General features: G+C 47.5%; 9 protein-coding genes across 9 annotated transcripts; 7 read left to right on the top strand and 2 right to left on the bottom strand.

The window, feature by feature from the left end:
• Window positions 1-147: 147 nt before the first annotated feature.
• Window positions 148-2,079, bottom strand: ASPBRDRAFT_49471 (putative isochorismatase family hydrolase). The gene has a single exon (XM_067626344.1). The coding sequence runs from the start codon at window positions 2,060-2,062 to the stop codon at window positions 371-373; it is 1,692 nt and encodes a 563-aa protein (XP_067473054.1). The 5' UTR covers window positions 2,063-2,079; the 3' UTR covers window positions 148-370.
• A 246-nt stretch (window positions 2,080-2,325) lies between these two features.
• On the top strand, window positions 2,326-4,654 carry ASPBRDRAFT_79623 (class I SAM-dependent methyltransferase). The gene is made up of 3 exons (XM_067629466.1): window positions 2,326-3,255; window positions 3,481-3,643; window positions 3,713-4,654. Exons 1-3 carry the CDS (start codon window positions 2,378-2,380, stop codon window positions 4,400-4,402), a joined length of 1,731 nt encoding a protein of 576 aa, XP_067473053.1. The 5' UTR covers window positions 2,326-2,377; the 3' UTR covers window positions 4,403-4,654.
• Window positions 4,655-5,243: 589 nt separating this feature from the next.
• ASPBRDRAFT_667356 (uncharacterized protein) lies at window positions 5,244-5,780 on the top strand. Its single transcript, XM_067628785.1, has one exon. The coding sequence runs from the start codon at window positions 5,394-5,396 to the stop codon at window positions 5,598-5,600; it is 207 nt and encodes a 68-aa protein (XP_067473052.1). The 5' UTR covers window positions 5,244-5,393; the 3' UTR covers window positions 5,601-5,780.
• On the top strand, window positions 5,660-6,363 carry ASPBRDRAFT_49469 (uncharacterized protein). Its single transcript, XM_067626343.1, has one exon. The coding sequence runs from the start codon at window positions 5,901-5,903 to the stop codon at window positions 6,171-6,173; it is 273 nt and encodes a 90-aa protein (XP_067473051.1). The 5' UTR covers window positions 5,660-5,900; the 3' UTR covers window positions 6,174-6,363.
• A 113-nt stretch (window positions 6,364-6,476) lies between these two features.
• On the bottom strand, window positions 6,477-6,818 carry ASPBRDRAFT_667355 (uncharacterized protein; the record flags this gene model as incomplete). The annotated part of the gene is made up of 1 exon (XM_067628784.1): window positions 6,477-6,818. The coding sequence occupies one exon, from the start codon at window positions 6,816-6,818 to the stop codon at window positions 6,477-6,479; it is 342 nt and encodes a 113-aa protein (XP_067473050.1).
• A 1,963-nt stretch (window positions 6,819-8,781) lies between these two features.
• On the top strand, window positions 8,782-9,983 carry ASPBRDRAFT_35651 (uncharacterized protein; the record flags this gene model as incomplete). Its single annotated transcript, XM_067623372.1, has 3 exons — window positions 8,782-9,146; window positions 9,235-9,467; window positions 9,592-9,983. The coding sequence occupies 3 exons, from the start codon at window positions 8,782-8,784 to the stop codon at window positions 9,981-9,983; spliced, it is 990 nt and encodes a 329-aa protein (XP_067473049.1).
• A 1,006-nt stretch (window positions 9,984-10,989) lies between these two features.
• On the top strand, window positions 10,990-12,392 carry ASPBRDRAFT_70193 (uncharacterized protein). Its single transcript, XM_067629060.1, has 3 exons — window positions 10,990-11,302; window positions 11,369-11,772; window positions 11,822-12,392. The coding sequence occupies exons 1-3, from the start codon at window positions 11,019-11,021 to the stop codon at window positions 12,211-12,213; spliced, it is 1,080 nt and encodes a 359-aa protein (XP_067473048.1). The 5' UTR covers window positions 10,990-11,018; the 3' UTR covers window positions 12,214-12,392.
• Window positions 12,393-17,058: 4,666 nt separating this feature from the next.
• ASPBRDRAFT_667349 (uncharacterized protein) lies at window positions 17,059-18,303 on the top strand (the record flags this gene model as incomplete). Its single annotated transcript, XM_067628783.1, has 4 exons — window positions 17,059-17,089; window positions 17,141-17,262; window positions 17,318-17,769; window positions 17,807-18,303. The coding sequence occupies 4 exons, from the start codon at window positions 17,059-17,061 to the stop codon at window positions 18,279-18,281; spliced, it is 1,080 nt and encodes a 359-aa protein (XP_067473047.1). The 3' UTR covers window positions 18,282-18,303.
• A 1,002-nt stretch (window positions 18,304-19,305) lies between these two features.
• Window positions 19,306-21,311, top strand: ASPBRDRAFT_60260 (ferric reductase family protein; the record flags this gene model as incomplete). Its single annotated transcript, XM_067628196.1, has 7 exons — window positions 19,306-19,496; window positions 19,545-19,674; window positions 19,732-19,751; window positions 19,827-20,119; window positions 20,168-20,746; window positions 20,811-21,241; window positions 21,297-21,311. 7 exons carry the CDS (start codon window positions 19,306-19,308, stop codon window positions 21,309-21,311), a joined length of 1,659 nt encoding a protein of 552 aa, XP_067473046.1.
• Window positions 21,312-21,377: the final 66 nt, after the last annotated feature.

Here is a 21,377-nt window from a genome sequence, read left to right as displayed (position 1 = left end):
GCTAACCAAGTTTCGAAACAGAGTTACTACTATTATGATCTGATTCCCGTACCGTCTATGGAACGCAACCTTTCTTTAAATAATTATTGCATTATTACTATTCGAAGTGCGCCAACCGAAACCCTATAAGCTTAAATATAATTACGTCTGGATATTGATTTGCTCCATTCCTGATACCTCCGGACCCTAAATATAGTTCTTATGCTAAATCAGTCAGCCATTTAGTTATAAATAGCGTTATGCACGACCTTGAATACCAACAGTCTGAGACAACTTTCTTTCTTATAGACTGACAATTCAAAGACCCCATAAACGATAGTTATCTTGATGTAAAAAACATATCATTCCACATAAGCTAGAGAAATCATAATCAGACCGCCATACCAACCAGCTCCGTCAGCTTCAACACTCTAGCTCCATAGAGCTTTGTCATAAACTGCAAATGATCAGCCTGCTTCGAATGAAGAGCAGTCGTGCAATCCTCCACGACCGTAACCCTCAACCCCTTCTGAAACGCGGTTCTCGCCGTTGAATCAATACAAACATCCGAGAACAAGCCTACTAGAACCAGATGCTCGAAGCCCTGTTCTTCCAAGTACGCCGTGAACTCCGGAACCAGGAACGGATCCAGCAATGCCTTCTTATCAAAGACGCGCTCGCCAGACTGAACCGTCACCCCAGGACCAAAGTCCGCACCCCACGTCCCCTCGACGCATTTTTCTGGTTTCTGGAGCATGGCGTCCCGATACTGCCAGCTGGGGCTCTGGTAGGAGGCGTTTCCGAGGAATCGGACGAAAATAACGGGGCGGTTGTTTGCGCGGGCGAAGTCGACCGCACGAGGGACGTTGTTGACGACGCCTGCCATGGCGGGACTGGGGGTTCCGGAGATGAAGTCATTTTGGAAGTCGATGACTACGAGGGCGGATTTGAGGCCAAGGAAGGCTTGGAGGTCACCGGAGGCGGTGGGGGTGGATGCGATAGGTTGTTTGGGGTTTGCGATGGCTTGGAGGAAGTAATCGGCTGTTTCCTCCGTCTTCAATGAACCACCTTGGTCGGGTGTAGTAAGTTTGCGCTGGAGGAGGTGCTGAATAGCCTGCTCCGTCAGCTTCTGGATACCTGTGCCCCCCGCGTGTCGCTCCAGGATGGCGGCTGCGGCACGGATGGTAGCAAATGGGTTGACGAGGCCCTTATCGGCGATGGCATCGGCGGACCCATGGACCGTTTGGTACTCGCTGAGGCCGCTCACGTCTGGGCGCAGGTAGACGTTCTCCGCATACATGGTCTCGGGAGTCGATTGACCGAACCAGTTGAGGAAGACGGGCTGGATGACATCTGCGTATTCGTTGCCTGCAATGATGATGCGACGGCCCTGGACTCCATTTGCCATTAGGCTACGGTTGAGCGTGTCAGGCTGAACAAAGTCGATGTCAATGCCGAACTGGGCCTTCCATTGGGGCTCCCAAGCTTGGAACACGCCGTCAAAGAGGTGGAACTTGTAGGCCATGGTCACCGTCTTGGGGACGTTCTCGGGACCCCAGTTTTCGGCCGCCCTGTCGAGGGCAAAGCGGATGATGCGGTCGAAAACGGGCTTGCTGAAGCTGGTGGTTCGCGTGATGCTCAGCTGATCGGCGCCGTATGCGTTGTCACCAGCGTAGAAGCCCTGTGCTTCATCGCGGACCATGAGAAGGGCGTTGCCCTCGCCGAGGCTAAAGTGCTCCACCTTGGCCGCTTGGAGGTGTTGCCGGACCAAGTAGAGCGATTGAGCGTGAATGGCGGTGCGGAAGATTGCCGCGATGCCAGAAGCAACAGCATCCTCGCAGAATTGCTGGTAGTCAATTGCATCCTTGGTGGTTTCATCCGCAATGTGGTTGATCAAGTTCTTGTCCTCGCCGGAGACAGTGAGGGTGTGGTAAGAGTGGTAAGTAGAAGAAGAGCGGACAAATTCGAGGTTGACCGAGTATCGTTTGGCCAGTGTCTGAATCACCCGTTCAAAGACGGCGGCCAATTCACGGCCGGTGCCATGGCCAATGGCAAGGCCAAGTCGGACAGTTTGGATAGCCATGTCGGGAATTGAAGAAAATGATTGTTGATGATAGAGGCATATCGAACCTTGCGATGCGAGTATTTATAGACAGAAAACCTGTGTATCTTGGGAGAAAGCATCCTCAGCTACGCCACACGCAGACCTTTAGCTGGGTGGATTCATGCCAGCACATACTTTCAGAGACATGACCTCAACCATTTGAGTTTGAGAAGTTTTCGAGTGGAAGCTTACTGACCTGTACACGAAACGTATAAATCTGATGATCCCATGCAGTCTCAGGTCCACCGCTTCATCCCAGCTTGCAATCTGCCTGACCAGTACACTCTTCTGACAATGGAACCTGAAACTATCAGCTCCGGCTTCAACCTGGGCAATGAGCTCGACTACATGCTGGATCGAAACTACACAGCAGCCTCACGTCTCAACTTCCAATTCTACCTATGGAAAGAATCATTCCAATTCAACATTCACCCCTCCATCGACCTCGGGCCTCCCGGTAAGACCGTCAGAATTGCAGATCTCGCCACAGGCACCGCAATCTGGCTTTGTGACCTTATGCGGGACCCAGCCATGGCGCCATACACTCTGCAGCTGGACGGTCTGGACGTGGACCTGAAAAACGCCCCTGTCCCCGAATGGGTGGCGCCTTCGATCAGTCTTCGCCAGTGGAACATCTTCGACGAAGTTCCCGATGACCTGCGCGGAAAATACGACGTCGTCCACCTACGCCTTCTCGTGCTGGTCGTGCAGGAGAGCAACCCCCTCCCCATCATCGATAAAGTTTTTCAGCTCCTGAAACCAGGTGGATATATCCAATGGGACGATCTGAACTACCCCGACACGATCGTGGCCAAGCCCCCCACAGCACAGGCAAGCAACGAACCCACCCCAGCGTGCGACGCATTCGTGCAATTTGCCCAGTCGAACGGCCGTAACGATTGGGTGCTGGATCTACCACGGTCGTTGACGGAGGGGCATGGTGGATTCGTCAATGCTGAGCTGTTTCATTTTGTGGATCGGCCGGAACTCTGCAAGGCGAATGGGGACCAGTACATTCTGGTGCTAGAGGAATTCGCAGCTCGGCTGAAGTCGGCAGGAAAGGTGGAGGAGGCGTCTCGTATTTATGACATGATTGTTGGGCTGGCTGAAGAATCGCGACGGGGGTTCCATTTATCTATGCCGAGGGTGGTTTGTGTGGCCCAGAAGAGATTGTCGGTCTAGTATTGAGTCTGCTCTATACACATCCCCCCTAATCTGCTAGCTATATCAATGAATCGAGAGATACAATGGTGATAACAGCTATAAAGTCTTTCCAGTCTGCTTATGGCACGTGCTTTATGCTACTTAGTGTTATTAATAGCTGGCTTTCGCCCCTGTTCAAGGAGGGGAAATCGCATCCATCTGAATTTACCTGACAGCACCATTTGCGTCCATAGCGTTTTCATCAAAGGAGAACAAATCAATACGATGGCCGAAATCGACACCTCAGTCTGGTACAAAGCTGACATTGGCCCTCGCCTCAGCCAGCCCATGCGGGACATTTTCTCTCAATGGAGCGGTGTAAGCGAGGATCAGCTTGACGCCCATCTTCACGCTGTGGTATGTCTGCCTAGATATTCACGTGATATTCTTCAGCACTAGACTGCATGCAGCTACTAATAATCCCAGCGGGACAAAGCGTGGCAATACGGCGAATATCCCTGCGTAGGCCAGTGGATGTTCCTGCTGCCCGGCATTGCCAAGTTCCCCCAATTTCCTGCTGTCGTCGATCGCGCCCTCCAACCAAGCACGACCATCCTCGATCTTGGCACGGGGCTAGGTCAGAACCTGCGCCTGCTCGCCGCGAATGGCGTGTCTCCGTTTCAGATGTGGGCCCTTGATCTGAGCCCCGAGTTGTGGCAGTTAGGTTACGAACTCTTCAACGATGACGATCGGATGAAGACTGTTTCGTTTATCCCCGCCCACTTCCTCACCGATGAACCCGAGCAGCTGAACAAGCTCCGCGGACAGGTCGACATCATGATTGCGGGGCAATTCCTTCATCTTTTTTCCTGGCAGGGGCAGATTGACGCTGGAAAGCGAATTGTTGAGTTGTCCCGGCCGGGTACCGTCCTTGTCGGATATCAGCAGTCGCGTCGTGCCGCGAGAGAATACATCCGGCCCTGGGGGATGATGTTTTACCATAATCTAGAAAGTTTTCACAAACTGTGGGCGCTGGTGGCGGCAGAGTCAGGGACCGAGTGGAAGGTGGAAGCCACGCTGGTGGATTTGGTCGATTGGGGCATGGAGCCCGAGGATACCCAGTGGATGCCGCCAGACCACCAGGGGTTGAATTTTTATCTGACCCGGGTGCGATGATGTGCGATGGTCCGATCTATCGGGGGGATTATTTCCCTGCACGCCATGGTTCGTCCCACGTCGTTTCACCAGTTGCAGAAACCTCGGTGGCTGAAGACGACCAGCTGAAGTGCTGCAGAACAGAAATCAGAAAGATCCACATAGTGCCTTAAACCAATAAGTGTATGACAGCTGTCAATGAGTGAACTAGATAGTGGGCTTTAGTGGGTCAGTCGCTGGCGGGTGTCAATGTATGCGAAGTTTAATCCCCACAGTTATTCCTGATAGGGCTTCTATACGCGAGCTTAGGGGGGATGAAGAGATGGTATACAATAATAATGCACTTGCAGTACGGCCGTAAATCTGTACCCCATTATACCCTGATTTCAGTTGAAGTAAGCCTACTCCGAATTATGGAAGAAAGAATAATCAACTATAGATAAACTTTAATCTCAATCGACACGTTCTTTACCTAACCTAATATTGCTGTTTGCCACTCTACCCGCACCTGCGGGGTTCTTATCCACAGCTGGGGATTCCACCTCACAGTTTATAGATATACCTCGAGGGGATCATCGCGTACTAGTCAAATGGTAACCCCACATCTGGAGTGCTGGATGGTTTGAAAAACAGGGTAGCGATAGTTGGGCCCTCCAGGGATGATGACCTGGTGATTCGAGGTCTTCGGGACTCATGTAGCACCGGTGGCGGCCACATACATGCCGGAGTTTCTTGGCCGGCATTAGGCAATCATCCTGGCTAATTTGGCCATCATTGCCGACGCCATCGGTCAGACCTTCTCTCCCTCTGCCATTCCACCTCTCAGCACTTGCCTTGTTCTCGGTCTCTTCGCCCATTTTCCTTGCTGACTGACCTAAGTGATCCCCGCCAGTGGGTCGTCATAACAGTGATGTACATGACCTTGTTTTACAAGGGGGCAATCTCAGCTGCTGGGGGCGTTTATGGCTGCCTGAACTTCTAATCCTCATTCAGCTGGCACATACCCGTCTTCATGCAGATTTCTAGAGCAGTCCTGCCACTGGTCCTCGTATTCTTTTGTCCTGATTTCCATCATCTTCTTGTCGCCACAGGACCGATTAGCTGCACCCGCATGGGTTTAATTGAATACCACATTAACGGCCGCCCAAATGATCCAGTTATTGGACAGGAACTCCGAGATGTCCTGAAAAGCATTGAACCTGAACAGGAAGCCCCATGAATATAAATAAGCACTGGTTTCACTGGCTGAGACTCATCCTTTTTTCTACTCAGGCCCATCTTCAGCAGACGTTCCGCGGCGCTTTCTTGGACCTCAGCTTTCAGTACATTTACATTTGGAAATAGAATTGTAGACTAATATTCCGCGCCCATGCTCCAATTTCTGGACATCAGCAGCCCCTCTAGGCAACAAGCAATCAGCGGCAGCCTCCAGATACTGAATCGGGCATCGTTCATCGTCGGTGCCTCCCTTACTGAGCTTGCCGGACGATAAACTCTCCTTTTGATATCTGCGGGGGGAATGCAACTCTTCACCATCATTGTAACAGCGTGTTCAGCGGTATACAAAAACCGCCATACTGCAGGTGCCGGCAACGGTGTGATCGTGTTTCTCTTTCTCTTCTTCGGCTTTTACAACTTTGAATGCACGCCGATCTCCCCACTTGATGTGACAGACCTTTCGCCCGTTACACAGAGCGCGGTACGAGAGCCTTCTAAGTTTGCCACGTCGGTCGCGCTTTGCCTGAACATATATGTGAATTTGGTTGCCTTGGCGGCGGTGGCATGGAAATGATATCTTCTTTACGGGGCCCTTTGGTTACTTGTGATTGCGATAATTGCATACCTTGCCCCAGAGACGAAGGGTTTATCGCTCGAGGCCGTTACAACCCTCTTTAACGAATCACTATCGAAAACGCACTCTGAATCCCACTATGCTCTAGCTGGCAAATAGTATAACTATCTCATTGTTTCTACTATTTGAACAAGGCTGCTATACGTCAATTTTTGTAGTATAATTCCTCTAGGGCTTCCCGCGGCTGTTTCGGTTGAGCAGGCATCTCCGATCACGAGAGTTTGAATATTTCCAGATCAATAATCATACGCTTTCCAGTTCTTGAACACTGTGCTGCTTCGCCACAGTCATTTCATGTTCCTCCGGACTTGATGCAAAAACATAGGCTCTCCACATTCTCACAGGCACTCTCTCCATGAAGAGCCGATCAATGTCCATATTGCTACGACCGGCCGTCTCACAATCACATAACCAGACATATGTTAATGTGAAGATCGTTGTCCCTGCGTAGACAAACCCCAGCATCGGCCCGAGATTCGCTGTGTAGTATAGGTATGGACTGACGAATACCATAAGCCACACCGTCAGAAAGAACACCCCAATGGAACAAGCGGTGATCTTGTTCCGATTCTGTCCAACCGCCATTTCGGATGCGATAGTATATGAAAGCGTACTGATAGAGGAATTGAAATAACTGATATTGATATATGTGAAAATTATAATTGTAATCCCGATGCCCTCGGAAAACGGACCTCCTCTATGTATTATACCTAAGCCGCCTACAGCCAGCAGTGATATTAACGTGCCACAGGTGCATATAAGAAGATTCTCTGGGGGCGCTGTAGCTTATTCCCCAAAAGTATAGTAACAGCCATGGACATAATTTGCATTATATTGATAATTGTATTGATGGTGAATGGCTGGCCAGCTCTGATTGATTGGGTAAAAATCACGCTGTAGGTATACCAGAACTAGATACCATTATTTTATTGGATAAAGATTACTCTACATGTGTAGATTACCTTGCGGCGTTTAATGAGATCAGTGAAGAGCGAACCCCAGGTTGAGTCTGTAGTGCTTTTCCGCTCTAGCTTAATCCGGTATTGGATAAGATTAAGATCAGAGGTGGTATTGTAGTCTGGTATATTATAATTGATTTAATGAAATGATTTGATGGTTTCAGTATGTCAGTTCTTGAATAAGTATCAGACTCGGCTCTTAGGGATGAATGGAAAGCATACTAATATTGTGGTCAGAAGGACTATCAACAGTCCCATAGGAATGCAGTATGAGGCGGTATTGTTGATACTCTTAGTATTTTAATCATTACATGCCACCATGAGCTGCGAGCAGGATTGCGGGAATTGAAATATCATGAGGATAAGACTATGAAGTTGAGTTGGTGCCACTTTACTGATATAGATTAGGTAGGTAGCCGTGAATTATCCAATTACTAAGCTACTGAGTATGCGCCCGATATAAATGACTGAGTATATGCCTAAGGAGCACAGTTATATAATGGCTCCTGTGATAATATAATAAGAAGCTGATGTAAAGGCAGCCTTGCAATTCTATTGATTATTCATAGGTGCTGTGAACAGCGCGCCTAGAGGTTCGCCAATATAGATTAGCAATGCTATAATGGAGATAAATATAGTGCTGAGGACAAAGGATCTGTTGGACTATTTAATACTATAGTTATGAATAAATATATCTATACTTTGAATCCCGGTGTAGTAAATAATTTATATCCATAGTAAGTGCGCCAATGGTTGATATAAGATAATAGAAAATAATATTCTTATTATTTATAGTGTCTTCAGCTGAAGCTTAAATTTAGGAGGGTCAATTTTTTCCTTTAATAATGAGAAAACTATGATAATCGAGACAGTGAAATATAATTGGTAGTAGTATACCAGATCTGCAACTCATCGGCCGAAAAGACACCATTGGCGTTGTGAGGTGTATATAGATAGCTCTATACATATATATATATATATACAGCGAGCGTTGAGAATCCGGGGAGCCCACGGGGTAAGCAGGCCTGCACAAGTTTCTGGGGCAAGATCGGCCGCAAAAATATTACAAAGACAGTTAATGCTCCAGCATAAATTCCTGGCCTCATTTCTTGGATGGCTTGATCCACCTCATCGCTCCTTCGTCGAATTGCTGTTTCGGACCTTTTTGAGTCTCACCATTTCGGATGCTCCGGCGGGGAATTACCGACCAGGGTGACTAATGGAATTGTCGGGGAAATTTATCATTGGAATAAACTAAACTAAACTAAACTTTCAGTTCCGCCGTCACAGTATCCGCTTTAGTTATTTAGACTTTTATCCCAGACGCTTCCCTGTTGGAAGATTTCCTGATCCTCTAACCATTTCTTTCTCCTTATGGAATAAGCTTTGATTGATATCGCGCAGCATCGAACTATCTCGACATACTAAACATCTATCGACATTAGTGGGTAGTTACTAACAGCTTGAATTTCACTCACCTAGTGGTATCATGGCACTATTTAGTCACGGACACTGTGCTGTATCAATGCTTCTCTTGTCCACTCACCTACTCTCTATAACACAAGATCTTCGTCTCTATCTTATTCGCTATGCCCTACATTGTTGGACTGAACAGCGGCTCCTCGTTTGACGGGTTTGATGCTGTCCTATGTAAGATCGATATTGCTGACGATGGCCACCCCACACGCCCTCAATTTGTGTCTGCCTTGATAGAAGAATGGCCGGTTGAACTGCAATCCTTGATTATGAAAGCCTTTGAAAATGAACTTTCTCTCTTTGACATGACCCGTGTCAACTACGCCGAAGCCGCAAATTCCCTGCTTGTTCGGGCTGGACTAGGCCCGGAGGATATTGATGTCGTGGGATATGATGGACAAACCGTGTATCAAGAACCCCCTGAACGTCATTTGATTACGGAGTACAATCGCACGGGAAGTCCGAGCTTGGTAGATCGGTGGCTGACCGGCGGATATCCCTGTGGCTTTTTCGTGGTTGAGTCCGGCGTGGTTGCTGCGTTGACAAACATAACGACCGTTACGCAGTTCAGACCCTGACCATGCACTTGGTGGCTCTGGTGCTCCCTTGATGCAGTACCTTGATTTTGTCGCCTTCCGCAATGAGTCCCCTATCGTGACGTTGAACATCGGCGGCATTGCTAACCTGCAGGTTGCCAATGCCGACCGCAGCCGGATGATGGCATTCGATACTGGTCCTGGAAATGTGATGCTGGACCACGTTGTGAAGGCTCGAATACATTTGGCATACGACAAGGATGGTGAACAAACAGCCAAAGGGACCATCATTGAGCCGCTCTTGGAGGAGCTCGAAAAACAGCCGTTTTTTCGACCGCAAACCTCCCCGTTCTGCATGGCGACTGGACTTTGGCTCGAAATTGGCAGAAGACATCCTCAAGAGATATTCCTCGTCTGCAACCGAAGACCTCTTGGCTATCCTTACCATGTTTACGGCTACTTCGATCGAACGAGCTCTGGTTAACTTCATTGTCCCCCATACGAAGATAGCTAGAGTCGTGGCGAGTGGGGGTGGTACCAGAAACGCAGCCCTTCTGAAGCGTATTTCAGAGCGCCTGGCACTTCGTGAGATCACAGTGTGTACAAGTGACGAGTATGGGCTACCGGCTGCGTACAAGGAAGCAATTAAATTCGCAACGCTAGCATTTGCGACGAAGAGAGGACTTGCAAATAACATCCCCGCTGCTAGTGGCGCCTCATCATTTGCCGTTCTTGGTAAATTGACCTTGGCGCCTTGCTTGGCCAAGAACACGGCTTAGTGTCGGTGAAATGTCACGAACAGCGATGGTGGCTTGTCAGAAATTGGCTCTAGGTCTGTCTTGACTTGAGGCCTTCTACAAATGCTCGCAATAAAAGTCGCGCTCCAGACGCGTCAATTGAAGAAGTGACCTGCTAGGCCACAGATTGACTATAAAGCTGTGAAATATATGTCCCCCCGAGTAAGATTCCGAGTTGTTGGAAGCGTTGAAACTGGTGGGTTTATGATGTCCGTTCTCTGAGCAATGAATCGTTCAACCGTCTCCGTATTGACTCCCGCGCGTTGTTGTCAATTCTGAAACCGTAACTCGTCATCGGCAGTAGAAATAGTGTGACATATATTCTATTCGCGATCTTGAGGCGTGTGTGAGAGGCAAATCTGCCTTTACTTCAGGATTAGCCATATTGGGCATTTGTGCGGTTGGAGGTTGGTCTTGATGGTAAGAACATCTTGATAGAGTGTGATTATCTTCTAGGGCGTGGGTTTATTGCTATTGGTGGTTGTAGCCCTATCCTGATGGTTATATCTGTCCTTATGCTGGTCGCTCACATCGCATACTCTTCGGACTCCGGTACCGTACACGATTGTAAGGGGCGACAGATAGCGTGACTTAAGTTCCACTCTCCATTGCAGGGAGTATATGAGTTTTCGTGTGGTCTCAGTCTCCAGGGCATTTCATACAAGGAAGCTCTTTATCGGATTCGAAAGCCGATCATAAAGCTCATTATATAACTGATAAGTGAGATTTATCTTAAGCCAGATAACAGCCTAGGACATGACTGATAGGGAGAATTTTTACCGAGCCAGATACCGACGCGAGTCAAACGTCAATCCCGGTCGAGTCAAATGCGGCGGGGTTGCAACTAGTGTTACCAAACCCCGGGTGACATTAGACAAATCCCGGCTCTATCAGCCTTCTGGCAAACGCCGGGAAGATAAGAGATGAGAGTACAAAAAGGGTCGCTCTATTCTATATCATCTGATCGCCAGATCATCTTTCTCCCCCGCGTATTTTGTTGTTTGATCTATACCAACCATGAAGACTCGTCAGATATCAAACTTTTGCATTGGGATTATACTCGTCCTGGCTGGAGGGGCTAATGCACTTGCACCTCCTTGGCCAAGTCCGGATTACAATAACTTAACCGTCGCGATAGTGCGAGCACCTCCTGTCAATTGGCCCCTCCCGTTGATGAATAAGAATTGGACCGATGTTGCATTTGACTTAGATGGCAGCGTCGAGAAGGGCGTCGGTTTGATCAAGCAAGCCGCGGAGAATGGTGCCAATCTTATTGTTTTCCCTGAGCTTTGGTTCCCGGGGTAAGTTACCTCCCCTGTAATGATCATCTGAACGATCTATATTGATATGGCTGATGTCAAAAATAGATACCCTAAGGGTATTGCAGATAATGTCTCAATCGCCAACCACGTACAAAGCTACTACGATAACTCTCTAGTCGAAGGAAGTTCCCAGTGGAATAAGCTTCTTTCAGCTGCCAAAGAGAACCATATTTACGTTGTTCCCGCATTCTCTCACCGTCAGGGCGATTACATCTACATGGCACAAGCTTTGATATCTCCTGCTGGGGAAACCATTTTACTTCGCCACAAACTTAGACCATCTGGCGGAGAGCGAGAGATATGGTCTGACGGCACCATTGAAGGGCTCAAGGTGGTCGCTACCCCGTACGGTCGTTGGGGGTTGCTGGAATGCTGGGAGCATTTCCATCCTGCTATGACGTACAATGTGCAGTCGCAAGTGGAGAACTTGCACATAGCCTCGTTCCCATGTAAGCCTTCAAAGTGACCCTAAGAATCTCTGGAACTGATTGTCGTTAGACATGCCCGACAGTGGGAACTCAGAGGCAGCATATTGGGAGTCTCTTGATGTCAACGTGGCCGCTACTCGAACTTACGCTATCAACACACAAGCACCAGTAGCTATGGCTGCGGTGGGGAACGTGCGTTTCATTGATGGCTTTGGTATTGACTTATTGGTAATAGAGGCATCCGTCCCATTCGATAAAGTCCCATTGATGTACACTTCTTTCAATACTTCGGGGCTCGCAAGTACCGTTCCTTATGACACTGATGGGGAGCAGTCGTGGGGAATTCTTCAGCAGATCAATGCTGGTTTCCCCAGCTACATTCCGCAAGTAATGGGAAGTTATGTTCAGCGTCATAAGGTCTCTATCTCCGCCCTTCTTGCCGGTTCCAAGGCACAAGCCTAGAGTGATGGAGGACAGATGAATCACTGCAAGCCTGATCTTTACCGACTGGCTTTCCTTTCTCATATAGCGACCATTCTGGATCAGGTTATCACATCGATTGCTGTACCTACAAGTGGCCTTGTAAATACAGACTTGTATGACGCATTATATCATGACCTAGAGTAATTACTCAATATTCCCTGACTCTTTCCATTCTTAACATTCATAATCTTTCCCGGCTATGCTTCACGGGAGCTTGTTACACTGTAACCGGGAGCCGTTAATTGTGGTAGTATAATCACTGGTGCTTTGCTGAGATGGTAGTGTATGTCGCGCCCAGTTGGCACCAATTGCCAAGCAGAGATCTTTTAAATCAAATGTTATGGCCCGATACTTGGGGTGGCGCGACAACTGCAATAACGAACTGGGGTTAGGTATCTAGGGAAAGGCTTTGCTGCATGAGACTCTGATCAAAATCGTCCCTAAGTCGTTTACTGCTGATCCCCCGAATGCAACATATGGTGTGAGGTTGATATATAATCAGGATCATTCACCCTGCGGCGGAGGTAAACCTCCATATAAATCCCTTGGCCAAGATATTCCATTTTACACAAGTTCGGAATCCTTAGACCTTGCCGATCATTTAGCTTGCAAAGACACAGCAGGTCAATATATCTATATCACTATCTTCCAGTATAAATGGGGCCTCTTCGTCACGTACGTTTTTAGGGCGATTTATTGATCAGATTTCAGTCCTATCACGAATAGCTTCACCAACTATAATGCCTTCACATGGTCACTCAGTGTCTAAAGTGACTGACTCGTGCGTGTTTATAATTCGTAGCAAGGAAATTGGTGAGCTGCTCAAGAAAAGCATATTGCATGCTGACAACACAATATCTGAAGCTTTCTCATTAACCTCGAGAGAAACAAACCCCAGCGATGTGTCAGTCAGTATGAAGGTCCTTGTTACCACCCTTTTCAAGCATATCCATGTACCCTTAGTACATTCTTCTCTCATATTGGTTTTCACCTGAAGTTTTACCTAATACAATCCAGCGTCTAGAACAATCACCTATACCATTGTGCAACGAGAGCTGCGCTTACACTACATTGTACAAAGCCAGACATTATTGCCAGTAAAAACCCATCCAATTTATTTATGAATCGAATGGTTGCTAGAGTATCCCACGCAGTATCAGATGGATTCATGTTACTGTTGTAAAATGTCCGTATGACGAGTGGTTTAGAGATCGTTGGATAGTTATCCCGAGCCTGGCGCATACATTCCCCTACCAAGCTACGATGTATTTAGTCCGAAGGTGACGGACATGCATAAATACAAGTTTCTCCTGGAAGAAGACAGCCAACATGGCCACACAGCTATTCACAGAGTACATAACTAGTCATACTAAGATGCAATATGCAGGGTATGAAACCAAATATGCGAAACTAACAATATCACAATTAATCCTTACTCCAGCAATCTAACGTCAGTCACACCTTACATGACCACATTTGGTCTTATCAGCGTCTCCCGTGTAGTAAAGCTCTTCGAATAGGCATGTCTGTCCACCCTCCCGGAATGCCTCTTCTAATGAATCCTCGATTTCAAATTTCACATGTCTCTTAAGCAGACTCGTGCTTCCCGCCGGAACGTGCCAAGGAAAAGAAATGAACAAAAAGAAAGCACGATAGTCAACCACTGGTGACATCTCTTGACATTCAGGGTCATCAAGGAAAAGATTGTTCCCCTCTAGTATCGCAACTGAAGTGTCATCAGTGCCTATGTTGACATACTCAGTGGAATCCTTCGTCCCACGACAGAAGCACGGCGCTCAGAGAACCTTAGATAACGTTGACAGCTATGTACCTGCTCACGTGCGTAATTTCCGGATGCATGCAATGACACGTGCCATATCAAAGTCTACCATACTCCCCGGTGGGTATATGGTTCTGTTCGCTTCGACAGGTGACATGGGCTGGTATTGAAATTAAGTCTCAGTCTACTTCGCTCCTTCAAAGCACGGGGCCAGAATGCGATGTTTCTCCACTATTTTAGCGTCCGACTCGATGAGGAAATGCCCGTTCCCCCAAATTTTATACCGGGCTACAGGCCTCCGTAACTGCTTTGCGGTACACTGCTATCTTGAATTCGGTACCTCTCCGAAAGCTTTCTAGCCCTGGTCCAGAAAGAAACATCGCGTCAGTTGCGTCAGATCGGTCGGCTTGAGCTAGAGACCCGTGAAAAAGGCGTTGCTCGGTGCTCCGGGGTTGACCCACCAGACAGGCTCCGAGCAAATTCGGGAATAAGTGGGCTTAGGTCCCCATCGTCCGAAATATCGTCGGCTAACTACCATCATCCACATTCAAGCCGCCCACACGAGCAGGTCGGACACCCTCTGTTACTATATGCAAGATGTCTTTCTGGATCCAATATGTCTCAACAACGATCTCAGGGTGAGGTCTATAGATATAGAGTTAGTACGCAATTCAAAAATACATGATACATTACCAGAGTGTATCAAGGGATTTTCTGTTGAGGACTGCACTCTTTGAACAAGGAAGAGTCTGGAACATGTTTCATTACTCATGGCGTGAGTGAACTCCTTATTGTATATATCTATGCGACAAGGACCTCTCTCCTTACGATCAAAGCTGAACCATACACATCGGGGTGAAACGCACCGGTACAATGGGACTAGTAAATTCCGTTTGAGGAACAGTGAAATTATAGCCCATTAAAGTATTTAGAGGGACCGGGCATTGTGTGACCATTGTTGACTATCCATGCTGTTGGGACCCATGTTGAAGCATCCCACATTTCATTTTAGTACATGGAGGTGTCCTTATCTCCAAGGCTATTTTACATGTTGATCAGCCGACCGTCATTGTCGACCTCCTTCACCGGTAGCGGCCACTGGCCGTTCACCCCCACGATCTTACCATACAGGCAAGGATTAGCGTTGAATCAAGTGAGGTTGAAACTGAGGATGACAGTCTCAGCCTAGCTATGATAATATATTGAGCTCAGAGCACTGCAGCGAGGCGAAAAAGCATGCTCGGACTATATTCATATTTGCACGCGATTTGATGCTTTATCAGGAAAGCAAGCAACTAGGGATGACGGTATGAAACAAACAAAGCCCGAAGGGGTCCTGTAAGCTACTTCTACGGGGGGCGGCAAATCTCCGGCTATGAGATTCTAAGTAGAAGGCCGGCGCTCAGTGATTCGTCTCTGTTTCACGTACGGTGCGCCCAATTCCGAATATCTACTTATCGGACTGTGAAGACAGACTGAAAAGAGACCATAGCCTCCTCCTCCTCCCCTGTAACCCTACCGGTCCAAGGATGTGTACTAGCGCTTAGACCTAGGTGGCTCCTCTGTTCTTCAAGGCTTCATTGGGACGGGGAGACCGCCAAGGCATGGTAAGCTACAAGGTTCGCCCAGCGCCAAGAGATGGGAATGACGGCGAATCACATAGCGATCATTCTGTGTTAGTCCCGACCTCAACAAGTCGGTGGGCCCGGTAAATTACGTTGTCTAACAGTCACTAGCCAGATGACTCAGGAGCGGGATACATTGTAACTCCTCTCCCTTTCTCTGGAAGCTTGACTAAGAGCCAGACTGTTCCGCTCACCAGATAATAATACAGCCGTGCCGATCGTATCGTTAAGGGGCTATTGAGTTGCCTTGACTCTACCTCCATCAACCCAGAAGTCTAGTGGGAATAGGGATTTCGGGAGGAACGAACCCCCATTATACCCGAATCCGAGGGCCAATGAACCTCAAATGGCTACTATTGTGATACGTAATGCGGCCTCCAGATCAGATAATCCTTCAAGGTTACATTGGCTCTCTAGCGCTGAAACATTCCGGCCAAGAGGGCTGATTCGGGGAATTCGTCCGAGAATCCTTCCCTTTGTAGACTAGTAGTTAACTACAGCCGGATTATCAGTGGGTCAGTCACGAGACATGGAAGCTGATCACCACCCAAAGCTTGTCAACCTTAGTATCCGCTGATTGATAATTGACTGATTGATAATTCATTGCGCATACCGGTGGCGTTTCCAAGCCTCTCGGACCGTGTTCAATGGTAAATTCCCCTGGGTTTTACCGTGGAATCTGCGAAATAGTGAACCCCCCTTGGGAGCCACATCCCACATCAATTTTCTCATTACTAACTTCTTTAGTCGTCTGGTTTTCTTCTGGGCCCTCACACACCGATTCCATTCTATGAAACGTGAATTCGAGGTGCACAGATGTTGGCCGGCCCCGTAACATTAAAATCCCTCAGAGCTGTCCACTTCAGGGGAAATCTATGGCACCCAGAACGGGGTACATGGTTTATGAAGGCATAGAGTTTCCTATTGTCTTTTTTTCATTAGTTGTTTAAATATATTCATCCACACTTCCCGTATAGCTCCGTTCCAGACTACAGAGGTATATTATATATTTCTCACAACCCACGTGTTACCTGCATACCGCGTATGTGATAGAGGAGTAAACGCAGATCCACAAAGGCAATTACATCATGAGATTTGTTTTATCCCAGTACATCGTTTTCGCGATTTATCCGTGGGCTCGCTTGGACGATTACATCTCCACCACGGGTCCGCCACCACCCCACCGCGGCGAATCATAATATCGCCCACTCCACACAGGGTAGGACACGGCTCGATCAGATAACAATAGTCTCAACTTGTAGATTAGGCTATTGATAGGCGTGATTCGAAGACGACTACAAGATGCTGAAAGTCGTAACATGACAGTGCCCAAGTTTGCTCATTGACGTTCTTGACTTGAACTCATCTTCTCGGCCCTTTGTGACTGTCGTGTGGTCTAACCAAAGCGCATTAATTATCATGGGGAACAATCAGGTTTTTGCGGTCACTGGTAACGTCTATTGACTGATTATATGTTCTCAAGGTCTATCCTTCGACCTAGTCTTCTTCATCTGTTTCCGAGAATGTCTCGAGACGACGGTGGTTGTGTCAGTGCTACTGGCAATTCTCAAACAGTCACTCTACAATGATGACCGGGCCACGTACAAACGATTAATCAAGCAGGTACATCATCATTATATCCCAAAGCGCATCCTTTTATTAATAGTGACAGGTTTAGCTGGGGAGCGGCTTAGGTCTCTGCATCTGCCTTGCTGTTGGCGGCGGCATGATTGGCGCTTTCTACGGTTTAGGGACAGACGCTTTCTACGGTTTAGGGACAGACGCTTTCTCTAGCACTGAGGATATGTGGGAAGGCGTCCTGGGAATTGTCGCATCTAGAATTATCACCATCATGGGAGCTGCCCTCCTGCGCGTCTCCAAGCTTCAAGACAAGTGGCGGGTAAAACTTGCCAAGGCTCTGGCGCATGAGGAAACCACTCACGAGAGCAAGAAGGGCCGTTTCAAGCGATGGCTGGAGAAGTATGTTATGTTTATCTTGCCTTTTATTACTGTCCTTCGCGAAGGTCTTGAGGCCGTTGTTTATGTTGGTGGTGTTGGGTTGGGACTTCCTGCTACTTCTTTCCCACTAGCCGTCTTCTGTGGCCTTTTAGCTGGCATAGCAGTGGTAAAGTCCCCCTTAGAAGAAAAGCACACAGAATTAACGGAGCTGCAGTGGTGGACGCGAGACATCGATGCAAATATTCCTGATAATATCTACATGCTTTCTCTACCTTGTGGCCGGCGGCCTGTTTTCACGGGGAGTCTGGTATTTCGAAAACAACGCCTGGAACAATATAATCGGTGGGGATGCATCAGAAACCGGCTCCGGTCCAGGATCATACGACATTCGCAAAAGCGTTTGGCATGTAAACTGCTGCAATCCAGAGCTAGGTGGCGGTGGTGGCTGGGGAATCTTCAATGCGCTTCTCGGCTGGACTAATTCAGCCGACTATGGCTCGGTGATCTCTTACAACGTCTACTGGATTTGTGTCATGATTGGTTATGCATTATTGTTTTACCGCGAGAAGCGAGGATTCATTCCTGTCATTGATCCGGCTATCAACATCGTTGCCAAAATGAAGGCCAAGGTTAAAGGATTTATTCTGTGCCGTCCATACACAGACCCCGTGGCACCAGTTTAGCCAACAGTTCATGATAAGGGTGCACACACTGATCTGTCACATGTTGAAAAGTAAGGTATCCTGTGTGATCAGTGTGCATTATATAGAATGTGTAAGTAGCAGGATAACTACATCAAACTATGAGGTGATTTCTCAAAATGTTCGGTTTAGGGAACAGAATAAAAAGATAAAAGGAGTTAATAGTATTTTCTCTTTTCAGTCCAACAATATTCCACTATGATGAAGCTTACAAGGATTGTGTAATTTGCTCCATTTGCTGCCAAGCCTCGCTAAGCTTTTCTTCATGAACAGAACCCTGAAGCGGGCTACCTTTCGGTGTACTAAAAGGTTACCCACCACCTGATCATAGATTTTTCAGGTGTCAGTTTATGGTCTCCGTAAAGTATAATTTTGTCCGATAGTCGTTACATAGACCCCACGTAATCTCGGAGTTCCTTGGAACGGACACAACTGAGTTTTCTCTAAAAGCGTTAGTCATAATCAAAATTTTCTTATCTGATTTTATCTGATTGATTAGATGCCAAGACGGTAGATGGCCTGTGTCACAAAATCCGATGAATTCCAAGGTCTCCTGTCAGACATGTGTCTTGTACTTGGTGTGGAAACCTATTGATTTGATTACTCAATAATAAATCTCCGAGAGAATCTGGCCTTGCCATATACTCATATAGTGCTTGGCTAATCGCGATTGTGTAATTACTAGTCGCCGTCTTGGGAGCGGAAAGCGTGTAATTGTGCGGGCGATCCCCAGGAGATGGTGCCCAATCTGGTCGGAAAAGTGGGTATTAAGGAACTGCGATGCATGAATGGCTCTGTTGTACTCCGTATGTACGTATGATACATAACAGACGGGATGAGGCCGAGGGTATGCCCATGTCTCCATTCAGGAAAACCATCTTTGCGTAAATACGACAAAAGAAATATTTCCTATACTTTGTCCCCAATTTCAAATAGACCATGTTTCCCCCGAGATGCCTTTTGTCAGTCCAGTTTTTACTTCCCATAGTTAACAGCATCGGTTATCATGAGTGACGCCACAAGATCAAAGGCTGCTGCGAAGGTATTGCGGCAATCCAACAATGAATGGAGTAATAAGTACTTTGCAATTGCTCTAGGCGCAATCATGATTCTTTTTGCTATTCACCATTGGTTAAGTGTGAGACACTTTTACTACGGGTCAAGAAAGATCAATCCTATACTCGCTCGGATTCAAAGGTATGGAACTTCCTGTCGTAATCTGAGCATGAAACTGAAGTGAAACAGAACCAGTCACCAATTCCTTTCGACCTCATGGATGGGAATGCGGACAGATCGATCTCTGTTGTACATCATCTACTGGTCCATCAACCTGATTCTCACATTGACTAATGTTGACCTTACTCAAGTTTCTTATGTAAGTAGAATATGGTCGTCACGTAGACTCATTTTGTGAAATCACTGACAACATTAGGTTGCCAAACGACTTGGCTGGTATGTGCCCGTTGATTCAAGACATTAATTTACATTCATTGAAACCCTGACATCCTGTCAACTACCCATGAACAGGATCTCGGTTGCGAACCTGGTACTCTTAGTATTCCTGGCCCTGAAAAACACACCTCTTGCGCCGTTGACAGCCACCTCCTATGAAAAGCTTCGCCCACTCCACAAGGTTGCCGGCTATACCTGCATTTTCACCAGTGTTCTACACGGTGTAGTCTACCTCGCTGCATGGTCAGAAAGTGGCGAACTGGCGTCGATGGGGGAAAGGAAAAATTACACAGGTGCTATTGCAGGGATGGCTATGGTAATCATCGGCTGTTCAACCATCAAATTTTTCATGCGAGCCAACTACGAACGTGAGTCTGTCCTCCTATTTCCAAAACCAAATCTTACTGATAACACAGTTTTCTACATGCTCCACATATCCCTTTTTATTTTGATCATGATTACAGTCGGGCTGCACCGTCCGAAATTTTCAACTTCAACTGTGATCATCATTATCTTCACTGCCTGTCTTTGGGTTCTGGATCGTCTAATCCGCGGAGCAAGGATAGTCTGGAATTTCTTTGGGAATTCTGCCATGATCACAGCTCTGCCCAATGAGGCCCTTCGAGTGAGACTCAAGCGCTGTATGCGCTCCAGACCGGGCTCCCACGGCTTCTTGTGGGTTCCAGCAATCCGCTGGATTGAAAGTCATCCTTTCACTCTAGTGTCTTCCAGCCCATCGGAATTCGTGATTCGGGTGTATGATGGATTTACTCGTGATTTGTATAATGCTGCACAACAAGCGCCTGGGCAGACTCTACGATGCTCTCTGGATGGGCCATATGGTCAGGTCCCCAATTTCAGAGTCTTTGACAAAGTGGTTCTTATTGCCGGTGGCAGTGGAGCAAGCTTTACCTTTGCCATTGCACTGGACCTGATCCAATCAACTACGAATGCGGTCAAGTCGATTGATTTCATTTGGGTAGTGAGACATCAGGGTAAATTGGCTCCAATATACGTCTGGATCTAGTTTTCGTAACAACAGCTGACCGTATTTCATAGAGAGTCTAGAGTGGTATATTGAGGAAGTGAAACAACTTCAAGCCCACGCCAAAGTGAATCTGATTGTTCATGTCACTCGTCCGGCTGGCTCGTACGGCCTGTCATCATCTGAATTCCCAGGCTCACCATCTGAGAAGGGACCGGTGTTTCGTGAGCCAACGGAAGCGGAGTTGTCATCTGCTAACAACACGAATGACCCTGAGCATGGTGTCTTGAAGCAGTCGAAGGGTGGAGAATCTCTAGTCAGCGTTGTCCTCCCAGGACGCCCATCTATTGGCAACATAATTGACGCTATTGTCGAGTCAAGCAGCACCGCGCATGATCGTGTTATCGTTGGTGCCTGTGGCCCAAGTGAGTTGACGAGTGTGACACGGGACTCTGTTCATAAACACCTATGTAATGACGGATTGTCGATGACACTCTATACTGAGGTAGGTTTAGTTGATCTCTAGGGGCTGAGAAATCATAACTAATATTATACTACAGGAGTTTGAATGGTAGCAGTTGGAGGTGGTGTCTTCTTATCTGAACTAGGCTTTGTGGAATGACACATACAATATGTACAGT

The sequence above is a fragment of the Aspergillus brasiliensis genome, assembly GCF_001889945.1.
Source record: "Aspergillus brasiliensis CBS 101740 unplaced genomic scaffold ASPBRscaffold_29, whole genome shotgun sequence".
Taxonomy (NCBI): Eukaryota; Fungi; Ascomycota; class Eurotiomycetes; order Eurotiales; family Aspergillaceae; genus Aspergillus; species Aspergillus brasiliensis.
This window is presented reverse-complemented; position numbering and strand designations above follow the sequence as displayed.

Excerpts from the sequence above, each read along its gene's own strand:
- ASPBRDRAFT_49471 (XM_067626344.1), bottom strand. The coding sequence starts at position 2,062 with ATGGCTATCCAAACTGTCCGACTTGGCCTTGCCATTGGCCATGGCACC.
- ASPBRDRAFT_667356 (XM_067628785.1), top strand. The coding sequence starts at position 5,394 with ATGCAGATTTCTAGAGCAGTCCTGCCACTGGTCCTCGTATTCTTTTGT.
- ASPBRDRAFT_49469 (XM_067626343.1), top strand. The coding sequence starts at position 5,901 with ATGCAACTCTTCACCATCATTGTAACAGCGTGTTCAGCGGTATACAAA.
- ASPBRDRAFT_79623 (XM_067629466.1), top strand. The coding sequence starts at position 2,378 with ATGGAACCTGAAACTATCAGCTCCGGCTTCAACCTGGGCAATGAGCTC. Across the intron at positions 3,256-3,480 it reads TGTGTGGCCCAGAAGAGATT|CGTTTTCATCAAAGGAGAAC; the intron begins GTCGGTCTAGTA and ends TTGCGTCCATAG. Across the intron at positions 3,644-3,712 it reads ACGCCCATCTTCACGCTGTG|CGGGACAAAGCGTGGCAATA; the intron begins GTATGTCTGCCT and ends TAATAATCCCAG.
- ASPBRDRAFT_70193 (XM_067629060.1), top strand. The coding sequence starts at position 11,019 with ATGAAGACTCGTCAGATATCAAACTTTTGCATTGGGATTATACTCGTC. Across the intron at positions 11,303-11,368 it reads CCTGAGCTTTGGTTCCCGGG|ATACCCTAAGGGTATTGCAG; the intron begins GTAAGTTACCTC and ends TGTCAAAAATAG. Across the intron at positions 11,773-11,821 it reads GCACATAGCCTCGTTCCCAT|ACATGCCCGACAGTGGGAAC; the intron begins GTAAGCCTTCAA and ends GATTGTCGTTAG.